The 24,430-nt window shown below is 40.4% G+C and overlaps 1 protein-coding gene across 2 annotated transcripts in view; it reads left to right on the top strand.

Moving 5' to 3' along the window:
- Positions 1–223: 223 nt before the first annotated feature.
- The window catches only part of Dpp4 (dipeptidyl peptidase 4), a 74,888-nt gene continuing 50,681 nt past the window's right edge, over positions 224–24,430 (top strand). The window contains exons 1-5 of one of the 2 annotated variants that reach the window (XM_004835859.4): positions 224–531; positions 982–1,066; positions 22,216–22,311; positions 22,708–22,799; positions 24,083–24,163. In XM_004835859.4, the coding sequence (XP_004835916.1) occupies positions 526–531; positions 982–1,066; positions 22,216–22,311; positions 22,708–22,799; positions 24,083–24,163 (360 nt within the window). In that variant the 5' untranslated portion in view covers positions 224–525. Of the gene's footprint in view, positions 532–981; positions 1,067–22,212; positions 22,312–22,707; positions 22,800–24,082; positions 24,164–24,430 lie in introns of both variants that reach the window. The other variant, XM_013076119.3, reaches the window with a different exon arrangement.

Here is a 24,430-nt window from a genome sequence, read left to right as displayed (position 1 = left end):
CAAAAGTGCCTTCCAGGTAGCCTTAAATACGGACATACCTCCCAACGTACCTGTTGCTGGTAAGAGACTAGTTTCAGCTACCCAGCAGTGAGCTGTGAGAGTGTGCGAAGCCCCATCTAGGCCTCAGTTTCCTCTCCTGTGCACATGAAGCTGCGGGAGCTCAAAGTCAACGTCCTCATCAGTCCTCCTGGTCCCCACCCTCGGGTCTGCCCCGCAGCAGCTCACTGACGCCGGATTGTTGACTCTCCCCACTCCCTAGACCCGCGCCCGCACCCTGCGCGCCCCGCAGCGCCCGCAGGAAGAAGCGCCTCGCGGGCGCCCCCGGCCGGGATGGCAGTGCCCGGCGCGCCTGCCCTCGGCGCCTTTCTACTGGGCAGGCGGGCGGCTCACTAATGTTTAACTGGGGCCGAAACTTGGCCGGTGACTCCGCGGCCGAGGCAGCGGAGCAGGACGTGCGCTTAGCGGCTCGCGGGGACCTCTGCCTGCGCTCGCGTCCCGAAGCTCAGTTCCGAGCAGCCGCCAACAATGAAGGTGAGTGAGCAGCGCGCCTCCACGCCCCCGTCCCAGTCGAGCTGTGGGCGCCTCCTGCCCAAACTCCCCTCAAACTCCCCAGAAGTTCCTGGAAGGGGAGCAGGACTCTAACAGGTGACCGAGAGTCCCGCGGCTGACCTGGGCAGCTTCTTGCTGCGACCCAGGCTCGAGCCCTGGAGGACCCGGAGAGCCACCCTTAAAACGCACGCTTGCACCTCCTTTGGCCACAGACAGGCAGGAGTAGCGAAACCAACACCAATGTGCTCAGAGGCCCCAAATTCGAGGACGCCTGGCTGGGCGAGCTCCAAACCCTTCCAGCCCACCCCCCCACCCCACCCCCACGCTCGCCCACCTGCAACACCCCTGCCTCTGGAGCAGCCAGGCCCCGACCCGTGACTCGGGCTGAGCCCAGGGCTTCCTCTAACTGGACTTGGTCTGCCCGGCTTACAGACGCCCTGGAAGGTTCTGCTGGGACTGCTGGGAGCTGCCGCGCTTGTCACCATCATCACCGTGCCCGTGGTTCTGCTGAACAAAGGCAAGTTTAAACAGTTGCAAAAGATAAGACAGTTGGCATGGGGTCAGACTCCCACTCAGCGCGCTAGGGGGGACGAAGCATTTTGCTTGGGGCTCTGGTCAGGTTGCAGGTGTAGCTGAGGAGGCTTTCGGGCGCTCTTGCTGCTTCTGGTGTGGAGATCAGACTCGCTTCAGTCCATGGGCCCCAGGGTTTAGGCTTTGAGCCTTGGAGCTGTCGTTTTTTATGTGTAAGAAATATGTAATTCCCGAAGTTAGGAAAAAGTCAGGATTTTTTTTTATTAAATTTAATTTTTAGGGCCGGGGATTTAGCTCAGTGATTACGCCGCCTGTCTTGTAAGCACAAGGACCGGAGTTCGATCACCGGTACCAAAAAAAAAAATTTTAATTTTTAAAATACTTTAATTTTTTAAAAAGGTTAATTGTCGTGGTCTTCAAAGAAAGCAGTGTTTCAAGATCTACAAACAGCATAAGAATGTTTTACGTGGAGGGAAAATATGGAAAGTGTGCCTCAAAATACAGTTTAGAGCAAAGATAATACACAAGTTTTGGTGTGGGGTTTTTTGTTTATTTGTTTATTCTGTTTTGTTCCCTTCTGCATGTTGAGAATTCATCAACTGGAGGATTTGTATGCAGGGAAGTACCAATTTGACCAATTTAGGATTATTGCAGAGCTAAACCATAAAGCTGGTTGAATGACAACATTAAGAGGGGTCTGGAATCAGTGATGTGTTAGTTTATTTAAAGTCACCTGTGTGTCTTTTTAGCTTAACTAAATGTCCCAAATTGAGCCATAACTTTCATATAAAACACACAGGTAATGGAATACACACTTGGCTACCAGCAAGTGAGAATAACTGGTTTGGGTTTCTTCTGGCCCTCATTTCCTTTTAAACACTTTATTTCAGCACTTAACGCTTTCTAAATGAGTCAGCCAACTGAAGCAATCTCTCTGGGTGGTTTCATCAATCAGGAAACTCAGTCAGTGGTTGCATGGTTAGGGGTCTTATCCAGAGTTCAAGGCAACAATTTAGAATTAGTTTGTGGCACTATCAGTAATGTGTTTGCCCCACAATTTCAAGATTGGAGCAAAGGCCCCAAAGGTTAAATAATTGAATAGCTTGACTTATTGCTGATGACATTTAAAGAAACCAGTGTTTACTGCTATTTTAGAATACTAAATGATAGATTCCCTCCATTTATGTTTGACTCTTTCTATTGAACTATTCAATTGTAATTATTTTCATAAAGTGATACTTTTGTACATTTAAATAAATACATCCAAAGGCCTTTGGGAAAAGAATGGGTCATCCATACAATCAATAAATATTTATAGGACTTATTCTATGAAATTATTTATAGGACTTATTCTATGAAATTCTATTACAGGTACTATGCCTCTGGAAACAATTACAAAGATCAAATTTTATAAATATAAAAATCTCTAGCTTCCAAAAGTTTGTCATGTAGTGGTAATATGCAAACAAATATGATTTGTTTCATATATGTGTAAATATACATATATATGCATATACAGTATACACATATATACATATACACACATCTATAGTTATATATACACATATACAGAAATGTATCAAAGTCATCTGGATAGCCTGTTTGTCTCCAGAACATCACTGACATTCCAGGCATCAATGGAGGGATGGGTAAGATTGGAATCATCAGAACTTCCCTTAAGTAAACTGATTTAGGGACCTGCAAAATCCACTTACTTTCCACAGGGCTTGCTTGAGCTAACTATAGGGTTTTTTCTGCTGCTGGGTCAGATATACAGAATGGGGAGGGGCTGTCTTGCCCTTTTCCCTAAACAACACCTAATCTTTTCTCCAAATAAAATCTTGAGAACTTGAGAAACTCACTTCCCTCCATCTGACTACCCTTGGGATTCAGATTGAAAAAGCTTGAGCAAACTGCCCTGGGGATCAGAAGCAGCTTTGCTCGAAGATCCAGGGAAGACTTCTTACAAAGTTTCTTTTGTAGGCAAGCTTGAATAGGCAGAAAATAGTCACAACATGGACAAGAAGATAATATCCTCTATTCTGGGATTCTAAAAGGATCCAGGACCAGAGAGGAGGATGCATAGCTGGAGAAGGAGCTGGATTTTAACTTGTGAAAGATGCAGAGCTACTGGAGAATTATAAGCATGCCTGGACTGCTGGGCGTAAGAGTGAGGGCTGGGCTGAAATGGAGCAAGACTGGAAAGGCAAGCAAGAGAATGGCCCAGGGCACTTACACTGTAGATCCTAATTCTTCAGAAGCTGTGGAGCTGCTCAGAAATGCGAATGATGTAGACTTTAGCAGCTGGTTAAACAAAAGGAAGTAGCTCAGGATGCTCTTGGCAACAGGTGGAGATATGGTTTTTTTGGTCTCTGTCTCTGTCTCTGTCTCTGTCTCTACTGGGGATTGAACCAAGGAACATCACACTGAGCTATATTCCCAGCCTTTTTTATTCTGAGTCAGGGTCTTGCTAAGTTGCTAAATTAATTGCCCCACCTCAGTTTAAATATCTCCCTGCCTCAGCCTACCAGAGTGCTGAATAGCAGGCATGTATCTCAACGCCTGGCTTTCTTTCATATATTTCTTGATTTTCATGTATGGATGTTTAGATAAAAAAAAAAGAAACTATTTTGTTTCAAGCCCTTCCTCACCATAAGAGACAGAGGTGAAAGCTCAGGAGGGCAGCACTTTCTCTAAATCAGTGATGGCTTTCCTGGGCTGTGATGTGACAAGGGATTCTTACATGGAACCCAGAGTAGTTTTTCGACAGACCTCCTGCATAGTCCCCATCAAGGTTGGACATGAAACGAGTGCATGTGAAGAGGTAAGGAAGGGTGGCGAAGGGTGAGAGTAGAAAGGGAATATAAAGGGAAGGAGAAGAGGAAGGAAAAGACAAAAGAAGGTGGGCAGGGAGGGAAATGTGACAGAAAAAAAAAAATGAAACAAAGACTCAGATTGTGTGAAACCCAAAGAACATAGCTAAAAGGAAGGAGGAGGAAAGGAGCAAACACAAGTTCTTCCCCTGAGAAGTCAGTTTAAGAGAAAGTCAAGTGTTTCCATATGAACTGCTGACTTTAGCAGAACTAGACGCACCGGAGCAGGCAGGGAGGAGGCGCGGGGGAGGAGCGGCCGACTGCTATTGGCCTCTGGTTTTAGAATACAAACGTCTAATGGCCACAGGTGAGGGCACCATCTCCTTACATTTCTCCAAGGAAAATTAAAGTTTCACCCCAACCAGATATATAATAATGGATGTGTTTTGATTTTAAATTTTTCACTGATCCAATTATAGAAGGATATTGCATAAGCATTCAGTTTCTAGAGAATCATTAGTAAAATATAGAAAAATGTGTGTATGGAACAATAGAAATCCTCATGACCCGGTGGTAATAAAACCTAATTCAGTGTTTGTGATTCCTTTACTTCCCCATTACATTTTATGCTTGAAGTGTTTGATTGCCAAATATTCGATCTGAAATACTCAGTTATCAAATAGTTTTATTACTGAGTTTTATTGTGGGACAGGAGCATCTCTCTTCCTTCTTTGTTCTTTTCTCTGGTTTAGCAGTAAACTTCCTCAAAACCTTCATTTAGCTCTTCTTTCAGTGTACAGGAGATTCGACTGTTCATCACCCAACAGTAATAAAAGAAAAACCCAAATGTGAGGAGACAGGAATAATCAGAGAGAGAAAAGATAGCATCTATGAAGCTTGCCTGAGAAAGTCCAGGATCAATTCCCAGTTGAAAAGCACAGAAATAAGGCTGAATGAAAGCTTTGTATATGTCAGAGGACAATTTCTAAACAGTGTGCTCTGTAAAAGCTCGATTAGTTTCCAGCCAGCTCAGTTAACCATTGTCAACTTTTGTGAGTGTCCCTGTGCTGAGAGATTGGTCTTTTTCAGGCCAGATTTTGGCTTTTGGTTCCCTAGTCATAGCATGTGCCTTAACTTTCTCTGTCTTAGAAATCTTTGCTTCTCTTCTCAAAAGGGATCAGACAAGGAGAAAGGGAAGCTTGTTTGCCCAGTTAATGGTCAGTGAAAGACAACATAAACGGACTGCAGGGGCTGGCTCAGTGTACTTCTAGTTTTATGACTTAAGAAAGTACTGAGGCCCTGGGGGATGATAGTATAAATACCATGTAGGAGCAGCTTACTTGTGGAGGAGAAGTCATGTGAGTAGTTAATAACAGCCAATAGATATTCGGTATGTCCCAGGTATTGGGCTGAGGTTTCGATGTATTTCTCATTTATTCATTAAGACACTTCTTTGAGAGAGGTACTATTATCATCTCCCTTTGCATAGCTTTCCTTTGGAGGATATATAACAGATTATTCCAAGGCTTAAAACACCATTTGTTATCTCATAATTTCTGTGGATCAGGAATTTGGGTGAGACTTAGTTAGCTGTTACCTCAAGAGCTCTCATGAGGTTGCCATCAAGATGTCATCTGAAGCCAGATAGGGCAGCACATGCTGTAATCCCAGCACCCTGAGAGGCTGAGGCAAGAGGGTCACAAGTTCAGACCCAACCTGGGCAACTTTGTGATTTAGTACGACCTTGTCGCAAAAAGGGCTAGAGATACAGTTCAGTGCAAATGCCCTGGATTTGATCCCTAGTACCAAAAGAAAATCCTATGAAAGCCTGGCCAGAGCTGAAGGAACTAAACTCACTTACCAGAACAGTTACGTAGAGAAAGGCCTCAGTTCCCCATATGTGATCATCTTAGGCTAGCAAAGCAGTTGACTTCCCCTCTTTAGAATGAATGATCCAAGAAAGGAACTAAGCAGGAAAGCTCAATGCCTTGTTTGTAGCCTCATAAGTAGCAGCCATGGCATCGTAGTGTCACTTCTCCTTCATGGCATTGATCATACAGAACAACTCTGATCTGACATGAGGAACTCTACATAGGCCATAGTCTCAGAGATGATCATCATTGAACCATCCTGGAGAATGATCACCTGATCACCAATGATGAATTTGCTTGACATCACAGTTCACACTTAGGAAATGTGACACTGGAGTTGCTACTCAATACTGTTAAGCTCCACGTCATTTTGTTAGCTTGGGATCAAGTGTAAAATTAACTTGGTCATATAAGCATAATTGTTATAATTTCTCATTTACAATATACAATTAAATGGCTACTAATACCTGTATTCTAAGTATTTTGAGAAAAACAGCATACTGCTGATGCTTCCATTCCTATATGAAGGTTTATGGTTTATACAGGCAGCAATGCTTTCCAGCCCAGGATTGACATCTCATGCTTTTTTACTTTTTGCTTTAGTGGCAGTGGTGCTGAGGATTGAATCCAGAGTTTCACAAATGCTAAGCACATGCTCTAACCACTGATCGTACCCTAGCCTGAAATTCTATGCCTTTGGTCTTATTAAGAAGTAGTAATAGTTAATAGGATCTCCCAATTTACTTACTTTCAGTAAATTGCACTTTCTTTGTTTCTGATACAAGTTATATTATTTCATTAAAATCTCACAGAACAATACACTTTATAAAGATGTGTTAATATCTTAACTTTATACATGTGAAGAAACTGAGACATAGAAAGTTTAGGTGCTTTCAAGTAAATACTGGATCTTGGGAATACAAATCTTTTGATTTCTTACCTTTTCTGAACCTGCTGCCTCTCATAAATAGCTGATTTGAAGGAATGCTTTGGTGATAATTTTTTGGAGTTAATGTTTAATCATTGCTTTATGGTTGGATGCTAATCCTTTTATTGTTGTAAATCAATATCTTATAAATATTTTTACCTTTAGTCTTCACAGTTCCATTATGGCTTCCTAAAGAGGGTATGACTGTCAATTTGAGAATAAGCTGAAACCACAAAATTGGAACTTCTGAGCTAGCTGTTTTATTGTTTTCCAAGTCTTGTATTTTCAGTTTTAGATTGTCTTTCAAAAGCAAACTGCATAGGGAGCTTTTGAAACAAAAATATAGACCATTTACTTTAACTGTACACACTTCTTCACTGTTTGATTCACTCTGTAAACAGGGACACATGTTCTCAAGTCTCATCATTCATCATCTAAGGCCCAAGGAGAAGAAATAGTTCAAAGCAGAGGCAGAGCCAGTAGGGTTTTTGTTTCTGACACTGGGAGCCATGGTGGCTCATAATGTCTAACTAAGGAAGAAAGAGGAGGGCCTGAGTATCGAGTGGGAACAGTTATTCACCCCACCCCTCCCCTGACTTAACCCTGAGTCCCCTAAAACTGAACTGTTGGTCCACTAGCCCCAATCCTATGTTTCTGGGGCTCAGAGCATGTTTACCTTTTTCTCCCAGTTATAAAGCCCACCGTGCCTGAGCAGGACTATGAGTTTCATGAGTGACTCTTATTTTTCTGTTATATTCTTTTATCCCAGGCAGGGAAACTTTCAGGATGAGAATTCAAACCTCTTTTGGGCGAAGGTCCTACAGAAGCAAAGGCAGTATTTGTCAATTCAGCATTTTTGAACACTTACTACATGTAAGGTGCTGCTTCGGGTGTGACACAAGACCCTGCTTCCCTGGGCCTTTACCGTCCATGGAGCAGGCAGATGATAGGCAAAGGTAGAAAAAGTTTTAGATGATAATAATCCCTATGACAAAAATAAAGTATGATAGAGAAAGCTGAGAAACAAGAAAAGCGTATTTTTATTCTACGTATAATTTTGAGCCACTTGCAAAGGGGTGGGGGGTCATCTCTATCATTTACCCAGCATAGACTTGTCAACAGAAGGTATCTCGCCAATTCAGAAAGTCTTTAATGAGCATTTTCTGTATTCTGGGCTCTTTGTCCATAGTGATAGAAAGATAATAGATATGGTTCCTGTCTTCAAATAATTCATAATATTAAAGGAAACATAAACATTCACTATAATCAAGAGCTAAATGCCCTTCCAGTAAATGATCAAAGTGCTATGGAAGCAATCACAAGCAAATAATAAATGCTGTGCAGGGAAGGCTGTATGGAAACCAACCAAGCATGCAAAGTTAATAATTAATGGTCCTGAATGCAGTGCATCCATCCTCAAAGTGCTAGATGAGCTCCCAGGCATGAGGTTCACTGATGTGTTTCATTCTCAGGAATTTACAGCCCCCAATTCTGCCTGTGGGTTGTAGCAGATAGGAAGTTTTCAGCTGCAAGTAACAAAATACCTGACCAGAAGTGGTTTAAGCTATAGAATTTTATGATGGTGTTATTATATCATGTTATGAAACTGGAAGCACAGAAGGCCCTTTATGAGTTTGTTAATGTAGCGATCCAACAACATCCTCAAGGACCTGAGATCTTTGCACTTTTTCAGGGCTGCCATTCTCAGATTATTAATTTTTGCTTTCAAATTGTCCTGGTGATTGAGAATGGCTGCTGCAGCTCAATGCATCACTGAGCCACACACCCAGGTATTGGGCTGGGGTCTTTCCATGTATTTCTCATTTATTCATTAAGACACTTCTTTGAGAGAGGTACTATTATCATCTCCCTTTGCATAGCTTTCCTTTGGAGGATATATAACATTATTCCAAGGCTTAAAACAGCATTTGTTATCTCATAATTTCTGTGGATCAGGAATTTGGGTGAGACTTAGTTAGCTGTTACCTCAAGAGCTCTCATGAGGTTGCCATCAAGATGTCATCTGAAGCCAGATGGGGCAGCACATGCTGTAATCCCAGCACCCCGAGAGGCTGAGGCAAGAGGATCACAAGTCTTAATAAGAAAATGGAAACCACTTGAAGAGGACTTTTTAAGTTCTCAACCAGCCCATCCCCATTCAAGTCTCTGGCTGCTCCCTTACCTGGAGTGGCACTGTTTTGTCCATTTCTATTGATCATAAACATGTTCTAATTTCTCACATCCTTAAAGGAAAAGAATGGAAGAAAACATTTTCTTCCTCTTCCTCTTCTTTCTCTTTTTTTTCCCCACTAAGCCACTGAATTACCTAGACCGACCTTGAACTCAACAATCCTCCTGCCTCAGCCTCCCACATAGCTAGGATTCCAGATGTGTACCACATTGCCCAGATGTCTACCACTCTTTTTCTCTTTGTCTGTGCTACGAAACTCCTCAGTCTTCTGTTGTCACTGTCTGCAACCCCTGTCCTTTTTCTCTCATAAACCCGTAAGAATAAAGGCTATTCCCATCACACTACTAAAACTGTCTCATTCTTGTTGGGTTCCCTAACCTCCTCTGTGTTACCAAACAGCTCACTTCTCACTGTCTCCTATGCCTCAGTTGCTCCTCCTCCTTCTCCACCTCCCCTCTGGAGCACCACTCTCTCTTCATTACCCTCCTGTCTCACTGCATCTCCTTCCCAACATTTTACGGAGTCCCTCCTTATGTTTTTTTCCCCCTCCTTATGTTTTTGACTTCTAACCTTGCCAAACCAAGGATCTATCCCAAGGCCTTTTTTCACTTTACACTAGCTGATCTCACCCACTCCCATGCTCTAAAATACCATCTGTAACCTAGCAACTCTCAAATTTTATCTCCAAACCAGGCCTCTTGGCTAAACTCTAGGTGCATATATATCCAGCAGCCTTCTGGACTTCTCCATTTGGATATAATATTGTCTTGTCATAACAACAACTCCCAAAACTCTTTGTGCCCCCAAACCTCTTCCCTCCTTAGTACATCTTGTTTGAGAAAATAGATTTCATTTTTAGTTGCTGAGGTCAATAATCCATGAAATTCAACTTCTCTCTTTCCTTTATAGGCAGTATCAATTGGATGTTACTTTCCATCACTACCTCTATCATCACACTCTTTCAGAGTCTGACCATGCCCTACCAACTCTATTGCTACTACCCTGGTCCAAGACACGCTTATCTTTCACCTGAGTTAGTGAAAACATTTCCCTATTTATTTTCTTATCCCCTTGAGATGCATTCTCAATAACACAGGCAAGGTGATTGTGATAGGCTGAGTTCTAAGATGGCCTCTAAGATTTCCTCCCCACTCTTTCATGTTCTGGGATTATGAATTGGATGTATTTTATTCTTGTGGTTTTGTTACATGGCACAGACAACTTTGAGAGGAGGAAATCATCTGCATGGGCCTGACTGAATTCCATGAACCCTCTAGAAGCAGACTATGTGGACAGGCAGTCAGAGATCGTAGGCATGGGAAAATCTGATATGGTGTTGCTTCCTTGGAAGATGGAAGGAGCCACTCCTTGATATCTCAGCTCAGACAGTGCTGTAGTACCCATGGGGCCCTTCCAACTATCCCATTGCAGTCAGAAACATCCCCATACTAACATTCCCTTTTCCTTCCCCATTTTATTTTCTTCATGGCACTGATTTCCACCTTACATATGCCTTTACTTTTTATTATTAGCTCATATGTCTCCTCTATTGGAATGCAACCTTTAAGGGGGCAAGAACGTTTCCTGTATTGTTCGCTGTTACATCTCGTGCCAGGGTGTAGAACATTGAATAATACAATGGGTGCTAAAGAAATATTTGGTAGCTTAAAGAAATTACCCTAGGAGTTCATGCAAGAAAAATGTTTTGATGAACTTTTTTAAAAATGTTGCAATAATTTTGATTAAAATGTTTATGATTCATAAATATGGGGCCAAATCATTCAGTACTTGATCATGTATACCTACTATTTGTAGGGTACTGTGCTAACTGCTGTTTGGTAAATATATGACACATCTATTCTTTTGTATTATTTATAGTCTAGTTAAGAAAATACTTCAGATGAAGTATTGAAATAATGATATGAACGGCTTGATCCATTGGCAAATTGTCTGGCAATAAAAATAAGCATAAAAGGAAGAAGAAACAAGCATGGCCTAAGTAAGCAGTAGGGATAGATCAAGAGGCATGAGGATGGTAGTAAGAAAATGAAGGCCACAGATGAACATGGTTTATTTGAGAGGTTTTTTAATATCGTCAGAAGAAATATAAGGTGATGACTCAAGGAAGCAGAGAGGCCAAGCAACAATTTCTTGATAGGTACTCTCTCTCCATGCAATGGGCAGGACAGAAGTAAGCAGTAAAAAGGAACTGAAGATGCTTACAAGGGAAAAGACAAGATGACAACAAAGTCCTTTGGAGTCAAGAAGTCAAGAATCTGAGGCACAGGTTGGAAGAAAAGCTAACCTTTTCTGAATCCTAAGGAAGGGTTACATGACAGCAGGAGACACAGATAGCACAGAAATGATGAGCTGGAAAGGAATCATTTGTGTTAGATAATTTTACGCACTTTTCAAAATGTAAACTGCAGGGCCTGCATTATTCAGCTTTCTATATTTAAAATCCAGCAGGCATGAAAAAGGAAGAAAATAAATTTGTATTAAAATATATCTAGTTTTTGAAAAATGTAGGGAAAAGATTTTGCAAGTGAATCGATCTATAATGAAAACTAAAATAAGGATAGAATAGATTCATTTCCAGATAGCCACAGAGTTACAATCTTTAATACAGACCAGAAGGAAAATTATAGGGGTTTTAAGAGAGGAGGCACCCTCTTGACTTTGGAATCCTAGAACAAATTTTCAACTCAATGCCTGTTTAAATTAGTTGCAAACACTGAATTCACACTTCCATGAAGCCTAACTCATTTCTACCAATTCACAAAAATTGCAAGCAGAGCATTTATGCCCAATTGCTGTTCCAAATGTTTAGAAACATTTTGAAGAGTGATTATAACCATAGGCTCTGAAGCTATATTGCCTGGTACAAATGTGGTTTTGGTGCATGCTAATCATGAGACTTCAGCTATGCCTGGCTGTGCCTCAGTCTCCATTTATAAAATGGGACAAGAATAAGAAAGCTAAAGAAATTTATAAAAGTATGCAGCACATAAAACAATTCGAAATACTGAAAGAACTCCCTGAGGGTCAGGGGAGATGATATAGGCCTATAATCCCAGCTACTCAGGGGCTGAGGCAGGAAGTTCACAACTTGGAGGTCAGCCTAGGGAACCAAGTGAGACCCTGTTTCAAAAGCTAATAAGGATTGGCAATGTAACTCTGCACTTTCTGAGTTTAATCTACAGCACCACTAAACAAACAAATAAACTTTGTAAGAATGCATAAATATTACTCTTTAAATATAAACTTTTTAATTCTTTAACAGCCCCAGAGGCAGGTCACAGAATGACACTTGCCCCACATTCCAGACAGGATTGCCTAGAAAATACTGGAAAACGGATGGTTCTTGAGGCAGTTTTATTTTCAGGGATTGTTTTTTCTTTTTATCTTGGATGGGAAACAGTTGTCACAAGGAGTAGCCTTACTGATTATGCTGATGAATCTTCTGGAGAGCTCTCTGGCGAGTCACAGCAGATCTCCCGGCTTCTCTGGATGTGGAAGCTCTCTCCCAGTCTTCTCTCCAACACCAGCTCATGACTCCTAGCTTGCCCTATAACCCTGCCCACTAATGTTTCTCTACAGTTTTTAATTATTTGCCATGAAAAACTAGCTCTGGACCGACATATTTGCGTGTTTCTTGGGCTTATGGATCATTTATCCATATACTTAAGAAGTTTCCACCTTTCAACTGTTTCTCATCATTTCAGATTATCCCGGCCCCATCAATCAAGTTAGAGGGACATAAATGCCCTGAGTTATTAGTCTGGGCCTTTAGTGTTAGGTCTTATTTATCCCCAGGAGAGTCCTGTCAAGAGGAGAGGGAGTGACTGTAATCAGGGAAAACCTTAATTTTCACTTCAGAAAGGAATTAAGCAGTCCTGCCATCTTTAGTGCTGGCTTCCTGTGTTTGGAGCCTCCTGCCTGCTGTCAGGGAAGAGTCACTGGGCTCAGCTCAGAAGTCCCTCTCGCCTCCCTGTTCTTCACTGGCATCTATAGATGGCTTCGTGGTGACCTGAATGCGGAGACCCTAATGTTCTGCCCACTTTCACTTTTCTGCTCTGCATGCTGATATTCTTTTGTTTCAAGGGCATCAGGTATCGATCTCAGTATCTGGTTTTTAAAACTAATCTTGAGAATAGTTTTTTGTTTATTTGTTTTATGTTGCTTACAATGCTGGGGAATGTCTAGATGGGTTGTCTAACCACAGCCAGGGCTGGCCACCTGTTTTTATAAACTGTTACAGAATCTTTCATTCATTTACAGATTAGCTGTGATGGCTTTCTAGCTACAAGAGCAGACTTGAGGAGATGTAACTGAGACCAGAGACCAATGGTTAAAACATTTACTATCCAGCAATTTCAGAAAAAGTGTGCTCACCCTAGGTCCAGATATTGTATTCTTACAATTTATATAGACCTTCTTATTCATAGGTAAGATGAGTAAATTCTTCTACCAGCAAAAATGTCATGACAAATAAAAAAGTCACATTAAGTGTTTCAGCACAGGAATTGAATATAAAAGTTGGCTGCACAGATAAAAAGCAAAAGAGGAATTCTGATGTAACCCAGAGACAGTAATTGCAGGAAGGAGTTGTGTAGCACTTGGCAACAAAAAAGAGGAACTCAGACGACCTAGGTTCAAAGCTGTTAGCCTGTGGATGTACCTAACTGCTTCTGGTTCTGCTGAGAGGCCAGCTGCAGCAGGTCATGTAGGTGTTCTGGGAGGTGCCAGAGGCTAGGCAGGATCAGCAAGAAAAATGAAGGTAGAGCTTTCCCTTCTACTGGTGGCTCATCTTTTTCTGTTTTTCCTATTGACAGAACTTAACAGGAACCCTGCAGATGCAGATATCTTGGAAATATAGTTATGAATCTCTTTTGCAGTATTACTGAGCAAATAAGAGTATGTTTGGAGCTGAAAGACAATAAATAAATAACTAGTCTAGAGAAGTGAGCTGACCTTAATTGAATCCAGTCACAGGCTAGAACCCCAAACTTCTGTACCCAAGAGACTTCTGGCTGAGCCCACTGTTCTTCCTACAGCAGAGCCAGTCGGAACTCATATTTTGGTACAGGAACTGTTGGTTCTTATTTTTTTATTGTTTGACTTTGATCTTTTTATTCAACAATCATTCATTGAGCTCCTACTAGAGATATAATAGTAAATGGAATGAAATGAAACAAAATAAAACAAGTGCTCTCATGTAGCTTACATCCAATCAAGAAAAATAGTAAACAAGAGAATAAGTAAAATATATGACATAGTGTCACGGCTAAGAAGAAAAAATAAAGCTAGAAAGGCACTAGAGTTTGCTGTGGGAGAGGGAGGTGCAGTATTACCCCATGGGAGGGAAGCAACAGTTAAAAAAGACCAAGACTGGAAGGAAGAAATAATCAAGGCTTAGGCATTTGTTGGGGGAGAAACATGCCAGGAAAAGTGTGCATGAAATGCAAAACCCCTGGAGCAGGAATGGTCCTGCTGTGTCTGAGGAAAAGCTGGGAGGCCAGTTCAGGCGAAGAGGATCATCTGAGAGTAGGAGAATGAGGTGAAGCTTGCGCCAACCCTAACTACCCCCTTAAATTGTTTTGTTCAGACCACTGGTTCTTTTGGAGAATGTGCTTTGTACCATTTGATTAGCTTTTTAGGGTGGACATTTGAAAATATGATGATCACAGTCCTAATAGAAGTTTGATCACCTGACACTCTGATGCTAAGGTAGATGTTTAGAGTACACAGTTCCAGTATTCTACAGGCTGTAGCTAAATGGCAAGACATTTATCAGATGCTGCCTTATGATCTGGGATTTTGTTGTTTTGTTGTTGTTTTGGAGACTGTAAACCTGCTGATTGATATTATATTTTAGTGCTGTTTCTGTATAGCAATCAGAGAAACACTGCTCTTCACAAATCTAATTCCATTAAGTGTTTCCCTTCATGTAAACAGCTGACTTCTTCTACGTATGTGTAGACAGTATTAGACATATGAGAGGGAGGAGGGGCTCTTTATTAGCACTTACAAAATGATTATATTGCACTTTACATATTTTGTCAATGCAATGGTCTCCTACTGTCTGGTTAGAATCACTTGTAATTATGAATATAGTGAATATACTCAATCTCAGCACCAGTTCTAGGTGCTCCAAAGAAGAGATTTTCTTTCTTCATCTTTGTATCCTGGTTGCCTAGCACATGCTTGGGACAAAACAATAATATATACAATGACACGTCTGCAGACCTTCCTAAATTCTAAGTCTTGAGCTAGGCATGGTACACACAGCATGCCATTTGCTAATTGCAAGTCCTTATGGGTTTGATAATGCTATTATTTGTATTTTTAACTTTGAAACTTAAAAAATTTATCAGTACATTTATGCTGCTATAATGGGATACCCCAGACTGCATAATTTATAAACAAGAGAAGTTCATTTTCTTACTGTTCTGGAGACCAAGAAGCCCAAAATCAAGGTGCCAGGATTCAGTGTCTAATTAGAGCTTTAATGCTGTGTCCTCACAACAGAAGAGCACAAGGCATGTCCTTCTCACAGGCAAGACACATTCATTCCATCTAAACAGCTCCCAAAGTCTTAACTGGTTCCAGAATCAAAAGTCCAGGGTTCAGAGTTTCATCTACATCATATATGGGTGAGACTCAAGATAAGATTTATCCTGAGGCATAAAGATTTCTGTCCAGCTGTAAACCCATGAAATCAAACAAGTTATGTGCTTCTAAAACACAATGGTGGGATATGAATAGAATAGGTATCCCATTTCAAAGGGGAGAAATGGTAAGAATAAAGGAATAACAGGTCCCAGATAAATCAAAAACCCAATAGGGCTAGAAACATTAAATCTTGAGGCTTAGGCATAATTTTTGACTCCATGATGGATCTTTCAGATACATTGGGGTAGGATGTAGGTTCCCAAGAAGCTGTCCCCCTTGCTTTTGCTAGAAACAGCTCATGCTGTAGCTCTCATGGGTTGGAGTTTCCTGCTCTCCCAGGGTGTCACTGCACATTAGCATCTCTACAGTTCTGGAGTCTCATCAGCAGATGTGTCCCCATGGCTCCAATAAACATCGCATTACTGGGGGCTTTCTGTAGTGGCTCTACCCCTGTGAAATTTCTCTGTGGGTCCCAAGGGTCTCTGAGGAACTCTTTGAAATTTACATGGAGGTTGTTATGCCTCCTCACTTCATGCACTCTGTATACCTGCCGAGGTGGTACTACATGGACACTACCAAGGCTAATGGATTGTACCTTCCAGCAGAGAAGGTACAGGCTTCTGCTTGAGCCACATCTAGTCCTGCTTGAGCCATACATGGGGCATCTGAGAAGCACTGTGCCAGAATAAGGTATCGTGGGTACCCCAAGTCTGGGAGCGACAGGAGGGTTAATACCAGTAATTTCCAAAATGCATTCAAAGTCATTCCTCCATTGCCTTTTTTCCTCTAGTACAAAGGATTGAACCCAGGGCCCCTCTCTACCACTTAGCTATATTACCATCCCTTTTATTTTTATTTTTTTACTTCAAGACTCTGTCTTGTGAAGTAGCCTAGGCTATCTTGGAACTTGAGTTCTCTTCCCTCAGCCTCCTGAGTAGAGGGAATTGCAGACATGTGTCAAAATCCCCAGCTCCACTGTCTTAATGAATAGTTCTGTAGTTTGAATATGTCCCCCAATGTTTATGTGCTAGAAATGTAATTGTCAGTGTAGCAGTGTCGGAGATTGGCCTAATGGGAGATGTTTAGGTGATGAAAGCTCCACTATAAAGAATGAATTAGTGTTGTTCTCACAGAAGTGAGATTGTTATTAAAGTGAGTTTGCCCCCCCCACCCTCTTATGTGTACTTTCTTGCCATGTGATGCCTTGTGTCATGTTATGACACAGCCTGAGGCCCTTACAAGACATAGCCCATTGCTCTTGGACTTCCCAGCCTTCAGAACTATGAGGCAAATAAACTTCTATTGCTTATAAATTACCTCTCTCTGATATTCTGTTAGAGTAGCATTAAACAGACTAAGAGAAATAACATTTGGCCTCCTTCTATAATATTAATCTCCTTATCCTGGTCACACCCTTGGTATTCTCTCCAGATATGCCTTTTTCATTTTTACAACACATCCAAGCTGAAAATTTTCCAAATATCTAAGTTCTGTTTCCTGTTTATTATAAGTTGTCTGTAAATCCTTTCCCCTTTGCTCACATTTTACTATAGGCAGTCAGGGGAAGTGGTAGAATACCCTGAACACTTTGCTTAGAGATTTCTTCTACCAAACATTATAGTTTGTCACTCTTCAATTCCGCTTTTCACAAAGCCCTAAGTTATTTGCCACTTCATAAAAGATTTACCTGTCTTCCAGTTTCCAAAAAAGTTCCTCATTTCTGGAAAAAAACTTTATCAGAGTGGCCTTCACTCTTCCCATTCCTTATTTCTACTACATTTCTAATCAAGACACCTTAGAATAACTTCTAAAAGTCTGACCTACAGTCTTTCTTCCTTCTCTTTCTCTTCCCCTTCCCCTTCCTCCTCCTCTTCCTCTCCTCCTCCTCTTCTTCTTCCTCCTCTTCCTCCTCCTTTTCTTCCTCTGTCTTTTTCTTCTTGCCTTCGCTGGAGTCCGAATCACCTCTAATGTTCCATGCATGATAGTACAGGCTTTTTTAAGCTTGCACTTCAAAACTGCTTCAGCCACTACCTACTACCCAGTTCCAAAGTTGGCTTCACATTTTCAGATATTTATGTATAGTAACTCACTACTTTTCTGGTACCCATTTCTGTCTCAGTCCTTTTGTAGTGCTATTACAAAATACCTAAAGCTACATAATTTATAAAGAATAGAAATTTATTTCTTATAGCTCTGGAGTTTGGGGAGTCCAAGATGAAGGTGCTGGAAGATTCAGTGTCTGGTGAGGGCCTGGTCTATTATGCTGTCTCTTTGCAGCAGCGTCCTCACATAGTAGAAAGTAGAGGGGCAAAATGATCTAAGGTAGTGTCCCCAGGCCTTTTAAAAGGTACACACTCATTCCTGAAGATGGAGCACTCACGACTCAATAGCTTCCCCAAAAGGCTGTACCTCTTAAAGCCACCATAATGGGGATTAAGTTTCAACATGAATTTTGGAGGTGATATCATTATTGAACCCATAGCAAAGGTTCAGTAATTTTCCCAAGGCCCCAAACAATAAGTAGGCTCTCTGATTTCAAAGCCACCAGCTACTCAAGCTCTTGTAGTACTTTTTGAATCAATGGAGAAAGGTTGTAGCCTGCACATGTTGGATATTAGATAACCCAGCTACAGAATCTGGGAAGTTTTTCAATCAATTCCTTCTTCTGCCTTATTGATTTTTCTTCTTCTCCCCCTATATCAAGGCTAGTACAGCAAATTCTGAAATAACATCCATTTTATTTCTTTATACCCATCAAAGATACAAATATCAATGTGCAATGCTAACTGATTACCATATGGAACACAGGAACTCTATCATCAGATATCTCTTTTGCCTGTTTTTAACAATTTTATGCATTTATGAGCTGTAAAGAGCACATTTCTTTTTATATGTATTTCATTAGCCAATTATCTACCAAAACAGTTTATCTTTGTGAAGTGAAAATATTATAAATCAGATTTGAAAACAGAAAAAAGAAAGTTTATTATGAATAGCCATGAAAGTATCCAACATATACTAGAAGCACACAGAAATAGTTGGTCAAAGTAAGACTATTTTATAAACTACATTACTTTCTACTTGAGTCTTACCTTTTTGGAATGATTTTTATTCAGAAGTGATTTGATCCTAAAGCAAGGATTCATTAAGGTACTATGGCAGTTTGATGAAAATTCATTAAGTTGAGCCATTTTAAATGCTCCCATTCTACTATTTCTGACTGATAAAAAGTAGCATTTTCATATGGTTCAACCTGATAGTTGTTCTAGCCAGAGAAGTAAAGCATAATGTTGCTAACCTTTTAAAAATTTTTTAAATGAAAGAAGGTTTGAATCTCAGAGTTTCTGCATGAGCTGATGGGTAACATATGATTAGCTGCTTTACTTGGCTAGCGCGATGCTCTGCACTGATAAGTCAAATGAACGACATGTCCCAGGCCGCAACAGGAAAACCACACAAGCAGCCAAAGACCTTCATCTGTTGCTGCAGCAGTGCCCTGTCAGGGAACAAGTAGACAAGGAAGAAGAAACACGAGCACGTCCTATAAGAGCTTGACAGAATAGGTTGTAACTTGGCAGCAAACTATGAACTTGCTAAAGGTCAAAACCTGGACTTGGCACTCATATCTCACAGAACCCGCTTATCTAGATGTTTCCAAACTGTCTTCCAATGTGCCCCGCTTATCAAATGGCAAGGCAAAAGACAGGGAACATTTGTTGCTCTACTTGCTTCAATTTAGCCATGCTGCACTGGGATTAGGTAACTAATAGATGGAAACTGAGTTGCAACTGAATGAACCCAGCACAAGCCAAGGTAGTGTGGCCTCAATAGGGATGTCTTGGGTCACACCAGGAGTGTGCTGTCAGCCTTCAGATCTGGAGCATCAGCAGATGGATCCACAGGGGGCCATCATGAGCAGAAGGGAGCCTGAGTGTGGCAGAGATGATGGGTGTAGAAAAGCTTTGGGCTGATGAGAAGACGAGCCCAGAAATGTCAGAGGACGGCAAGTAAGGTAAGAGCTCAGTTAGGAAGGCATCTTGAGTCGAGTGAGAACCCCACTGGACACAAGTGATGCCAAGGGAATTTTGCATCAATTATCTTACCATTTCAGATGTAGGTGTGTTGCCCTGAAAAAACCTAGCCAAATACATTTACATAAGATACCATTTAAGTGAGATAGAACTGTGTGTGTCTCTTTTATAGGTATTCAGTTAATCACCTTTTCACAAAATTAAGTACCAGCTGTAGATGTTCTATGTTGATATGTTTGCCTTGCTATATGCTCGTGTATGTATATGTATATATATATATATATACACACACACACACATTGGTCTGTCCCTTTTGTATCGGGCCGGGTACACACCTAAATCAGCACATAAAATTAGAACTGTGAATGTCTATAACCATTTATTCCTCAATTTATACTAAGTTGGGGTTTTGTTTTATGTCAGTTTTTGACTAATTGTTCTTGATAGTTAGGTATATCTCTCCAGGAATATTTACCAAATAGTACTTGTTTTAGAACTACTTGATGTATAGAAGAAAGGCTGGCATTTAGGGAACAAATCCAGGTTTGTAGTTATTATATCCAGTGTGAGTTTCAAATTATATTTTTTGTACCACAGGGCTTTATTTCTTGTGTGAAAGTTGGCATGTCCAAAAGCTGCTTTTACCCACTTGCTATATTTCTGCTAAGAAACATGAATATCTTACTGACTTTTAGAGGTGACATGTGGAATTGAATTGAAGAAACAAACTTTTAAAAACTTGTTTAACCTGTTCAACAAAACAAAATCAATAGAATAAAAAAAAGGAAATGTAGTAATTTTATCTGTCAGAGCAGGATATTTTTAAAGGCAGATACAAAACTGTTATCAGATAAAGTCTTAAGGAATAAAATCTTAAGAATATCTTTTGGAAGAACACTTCCTATAAGACTTTACCTATATTACCTTCCTACACACTATGAAAAATTATCAAGAGAACACGCTGCTGGAGAATAGCACTTAGAGCAATGCCAAGAGGTGGCTAATTGTGTGAGTGGTTGCTGTGGTTTATGTAGGAAAAGTTTGGGATTTGGGAAAAGATGTTAAGTTCTCTGTTATCAGTGGACAGAGTAGGATTGAGGAAGAAGAATCACATTGATTTGATTATGCTTCTGGGGTGAAATATCACGTCTCAACAAAAACTTTTTTGTGAGTCTGTCCACTGAGGCATTGAACTATGCTAAATGTCAAGAGTTAATGGAAAAAAGCAAAATAAAACATCCAAAGAACAAGATTAAAAATATAAATATATCTTAAAAAATATAAATATATAATATATATTTATATTATACATATTAAATATGCTATATATTATATTTATATATTATATACATAAGATATATAAAGCCTTGCTGAGGAGAACAAAAAGTGGGCATGGAAAAATAGTTGTGGACACAAGTCATTAAATGACAATAGCCAAGAGAGTGAGAGTTAAAGTTGGAGAAGGCAGAAAGGAAGTCTTCATGAAGGAGTGGGAGTCACAGAGTGGCTGCTTGTGACAGCCAGGGAAGCAACTGAAGACACTGTAGACAAGCAACTCGGGACAAAGAATAGAGGAGGGAAAGCGGGAGAGGATCTCTTGGGTTTGGTGGCAGATCATGTGAGAGAACCAGACCTTTTCCACAGGGAGTGGACATGGACCCGGGTGAGAGTGTATGCCAGATGCCAGACTAAAGCATTTGAGCCTGCTGGTGGGTGTCTAAGAAGTTTCAGGAGCTTCTGGTGAGAAGGTCACCAGGATGAAGGTGGCAACTTAGAAAAATTATTTCAGTGGTAGTGCAGAGAGCCTGAGGGCAGAGATGTTTGGAAAATAGATTTCTCAGGAAGAATCAACAGGACCAATTAGATGAAATGGTGGGAAAAGAAATGAAGGTTTCAAAAATGATTTAAGGCTTTGAATTTGGGTCTTTGAACATAGACCCACACAGAGTCTACCAAGTTCAAGGAAAAATGTGATAGAAACAGAATCCGCGAATGTGGTGATCACATATCTTAAAGGTCTCTGAGGGGCAAGAAGGCTTGGAAATGGACCTCAGCACCTCAGCAAATGGTGATCCAGCCCTGTCTCAGCCACTATAGTAATCATCTGCCGCAGGGAGCTAGTGACTTAAAGTGCGATGAGTCAAATTGAAGTGTGGTGTAAGTGAAAACTACACATCAGATTTCAAAGAGTTAACATGAGAAAAGATTGTGAAAGATATCATTAATAACATTAAAATATTGATTACATGTTGAAATGATAGTATTTTGAATACATTGGGCTAAATAAAATATGCTATTATAAGGATTTTACCTTAAATTTTTTTCAAATACTGCTACTAGAAAATGTACTCATGTGACATTTCGATTGGTTATTACTGCTCTAGATGTTTGCAGTGACCCTTGCTAACCTAGCACAGTAAACTCATCTACTCTCACATGCTTTATAGTCAAATGTGTTTTTACTCCATTCACTAGATAGTCCTAAGTCTTTCAAAATTTGTCTTGCATTTTTTTGTGTATTGGTACATTTTATGAGCAGGGTATGCTGTACAGATCCATTTATTTTATCCAAAACTTGGGTCATTCCATCTTTCTGAACATTCAGCTCCTTTTTTTCAACCAGCAGATGATGCTGCAGCTGATGGCCGCAGAACTTACTCTCTAACTGATTACTTGAAAAACACTTTTCGACTGAAGTCCTACTCCTTGCGGTGGATTTCAGGTAAAGTTTTTTATTTTTTTTCAGAGGATGCAGATTCTTATGCTTACATTCATTCTAGTTAGGTTAAGTTGTGGGCTGCTCTTATGGCCCTGAGGAAAACTGTGGAAAGTATTTTTCTTCTACTTAGGGATGCAAAGAAAAAGAAAACAGAAAGAAACTCAGGTATTTCTTTGATATGTACTGTGAAAAGTTAAATGAGAACTGAAACCTTTACACTAATGATGGAAGATTGAATAAATGCTAGTGTAATATTCATCATTCATATTTTTCCAAGCTACAAATATTTATTTACTCCTTGTGTGAACTGAAATCTTAAATTTTGTTGCATGACTTTTAGCTTATGCAAATATTTAATATCAACTTGAAATACTCATGTGGCCATTTTCTCTCCTTCAGATCATGAATATCTCTACAGACAAGAAAATAAGATCTTGCTGTTCAATGCTGAAAATGGAAACAGCTCCGTTTTCTTGGATAATACTACCTTTGTATGTTTAATCACATAATTCATGCATGAAATTATGGGGATTTTCTCATACCTTTAAAATTATGAGTCCTATCATTTCTCACCCTGTGGACTCTCTCTGCAGCATATGGCGCAGTGGATGTTTCTCTCCTTCTTGAAATGCTCCCTGACTTGGCTACTTTTCAATCTCCTTTGATGATTCCTCCCCCTCTACCCATATTTTTAAATGTAAGCGCTCCATGGGGCCCTGTCTTCCCTTGCTGGCCTCTTTCCTTACTTTGTTTGCTCTCCTATGTGAATGTCATGAATTCCCACAGCAACAGTGCTCTCCTTTCTGACCTTGATTCTCAAACACACATTAACATCAACCTTCTTTCAAGAGAAAAACTTCAATTTCCAGTACCTCTGACCCTGACCATAGGTGGTCTGTCAGCATTGCAAATTCATTCTCTCAAACTAAGCTAGTTATTTCCCCTTCACTGTGCTAGCAAGCTGAAAGCATCTTGTTCCTCTTGCTATGTTCCCAATTTTGGTAAGTAAGTCAATTAATTCTTCTCCCAGCCACTTAAGCTAGAAACCTCAGAATCATCTTCAAATCTGATGTCATCCTCTCTAATTGGCTACTCAACAAACCCTGTGATTTCCCCTCTGCATGTCAAGTAGGTTGTAGCTTTCCATTTCCATCGGATAACCCTGGTTTTACAGCCTCAATTAATTTTGCAGTAGTGAGTGCTCTATCGTGTGTCTCTAATTCTATTCTGGAGACCAGACCACTGTGCTGCTCAAATCCAGGCTGATACAATGACCCTTGCCCATCCTTCTCTTTTCAGCCATCATGTCACCAGAATGTTTTTATGAAAGAAATAGATACAAGACTACTACTTCCCCATACAAAAAGTAGGTCATGGCTCCTTGTCCTGTCCCAGCTGTTTCTTTCTCATGTGGTGTCCTCCCTTACGCTGTGTTAGCTCACCCCATACAATGTTCAGTTTACACAGAAACCTTAAAAGCCCTCCAGACATGGGTGATCTTCCCTCCCTTGGCTGGGATTTTGCTCATGCTGCTTCTCCTGTTGAAGCAGTTCTCTCTTAGCTCCTGACCCCCACCCTCGCCAGGCATCTCTCCTTGGTTAGGATTAACTGGCTTTCTAACCTGGATCACTGCCCACTCATATCTTGGTCATTTGTGTGGGTGACACCTAGAGTATGTGCTCCCCAAGCGATGTGTCTAAAAGAGTGCCCTCTGCTTGGTAAGTACTCAGTGACATTACATTGGTTACTTTTTCTTTCTTCTTTTGATCCACAGGAAGCCTTGGGAAATTCTGTCAGTGATTATTCAGTGTCTCCTGATGGACTCTTCATTCTCTTAGAATCCAACTATGTGAAGGTAAAAGAAATGCTTCCTTAGTGACATTTAAAAAATCCTATGAATATGCTATTTTGTAATGAATTTCAAGTGTATGTATATATATAATATTGATACCTAAGTAACATAATTGGCACTAAAAACTCATTAATTCAGCATCGAAAATCATTCTTATAAAAGACGAATCTAACCAGTGTTTTAAAAGAAAATTATTTTAATGTTAAAAACCTCATAATTTATAATAACAATATAGCATAAGTTGCTAATATAAGCTAATAAAATTTATAA

Source organism: Heterocephalus glaber, unplaced genomic scaffold, assembly GCF_053883595.1.
Source record: "Heterocephalus glaber isolate CG9 unplaced genomic scaffold, H.glaber_assembly_v1.0 deba00000347, whole genome shotgun sequence".
NCBI lineage: Eukaryota > Metazoa > Chordata > Mammalia > Rodentia > Bathyergidae > Heterocephalus > Heterocephalus glaber.
This window is presented reverse-complemented; position numbering and strand designations above follow the sequence as displayed.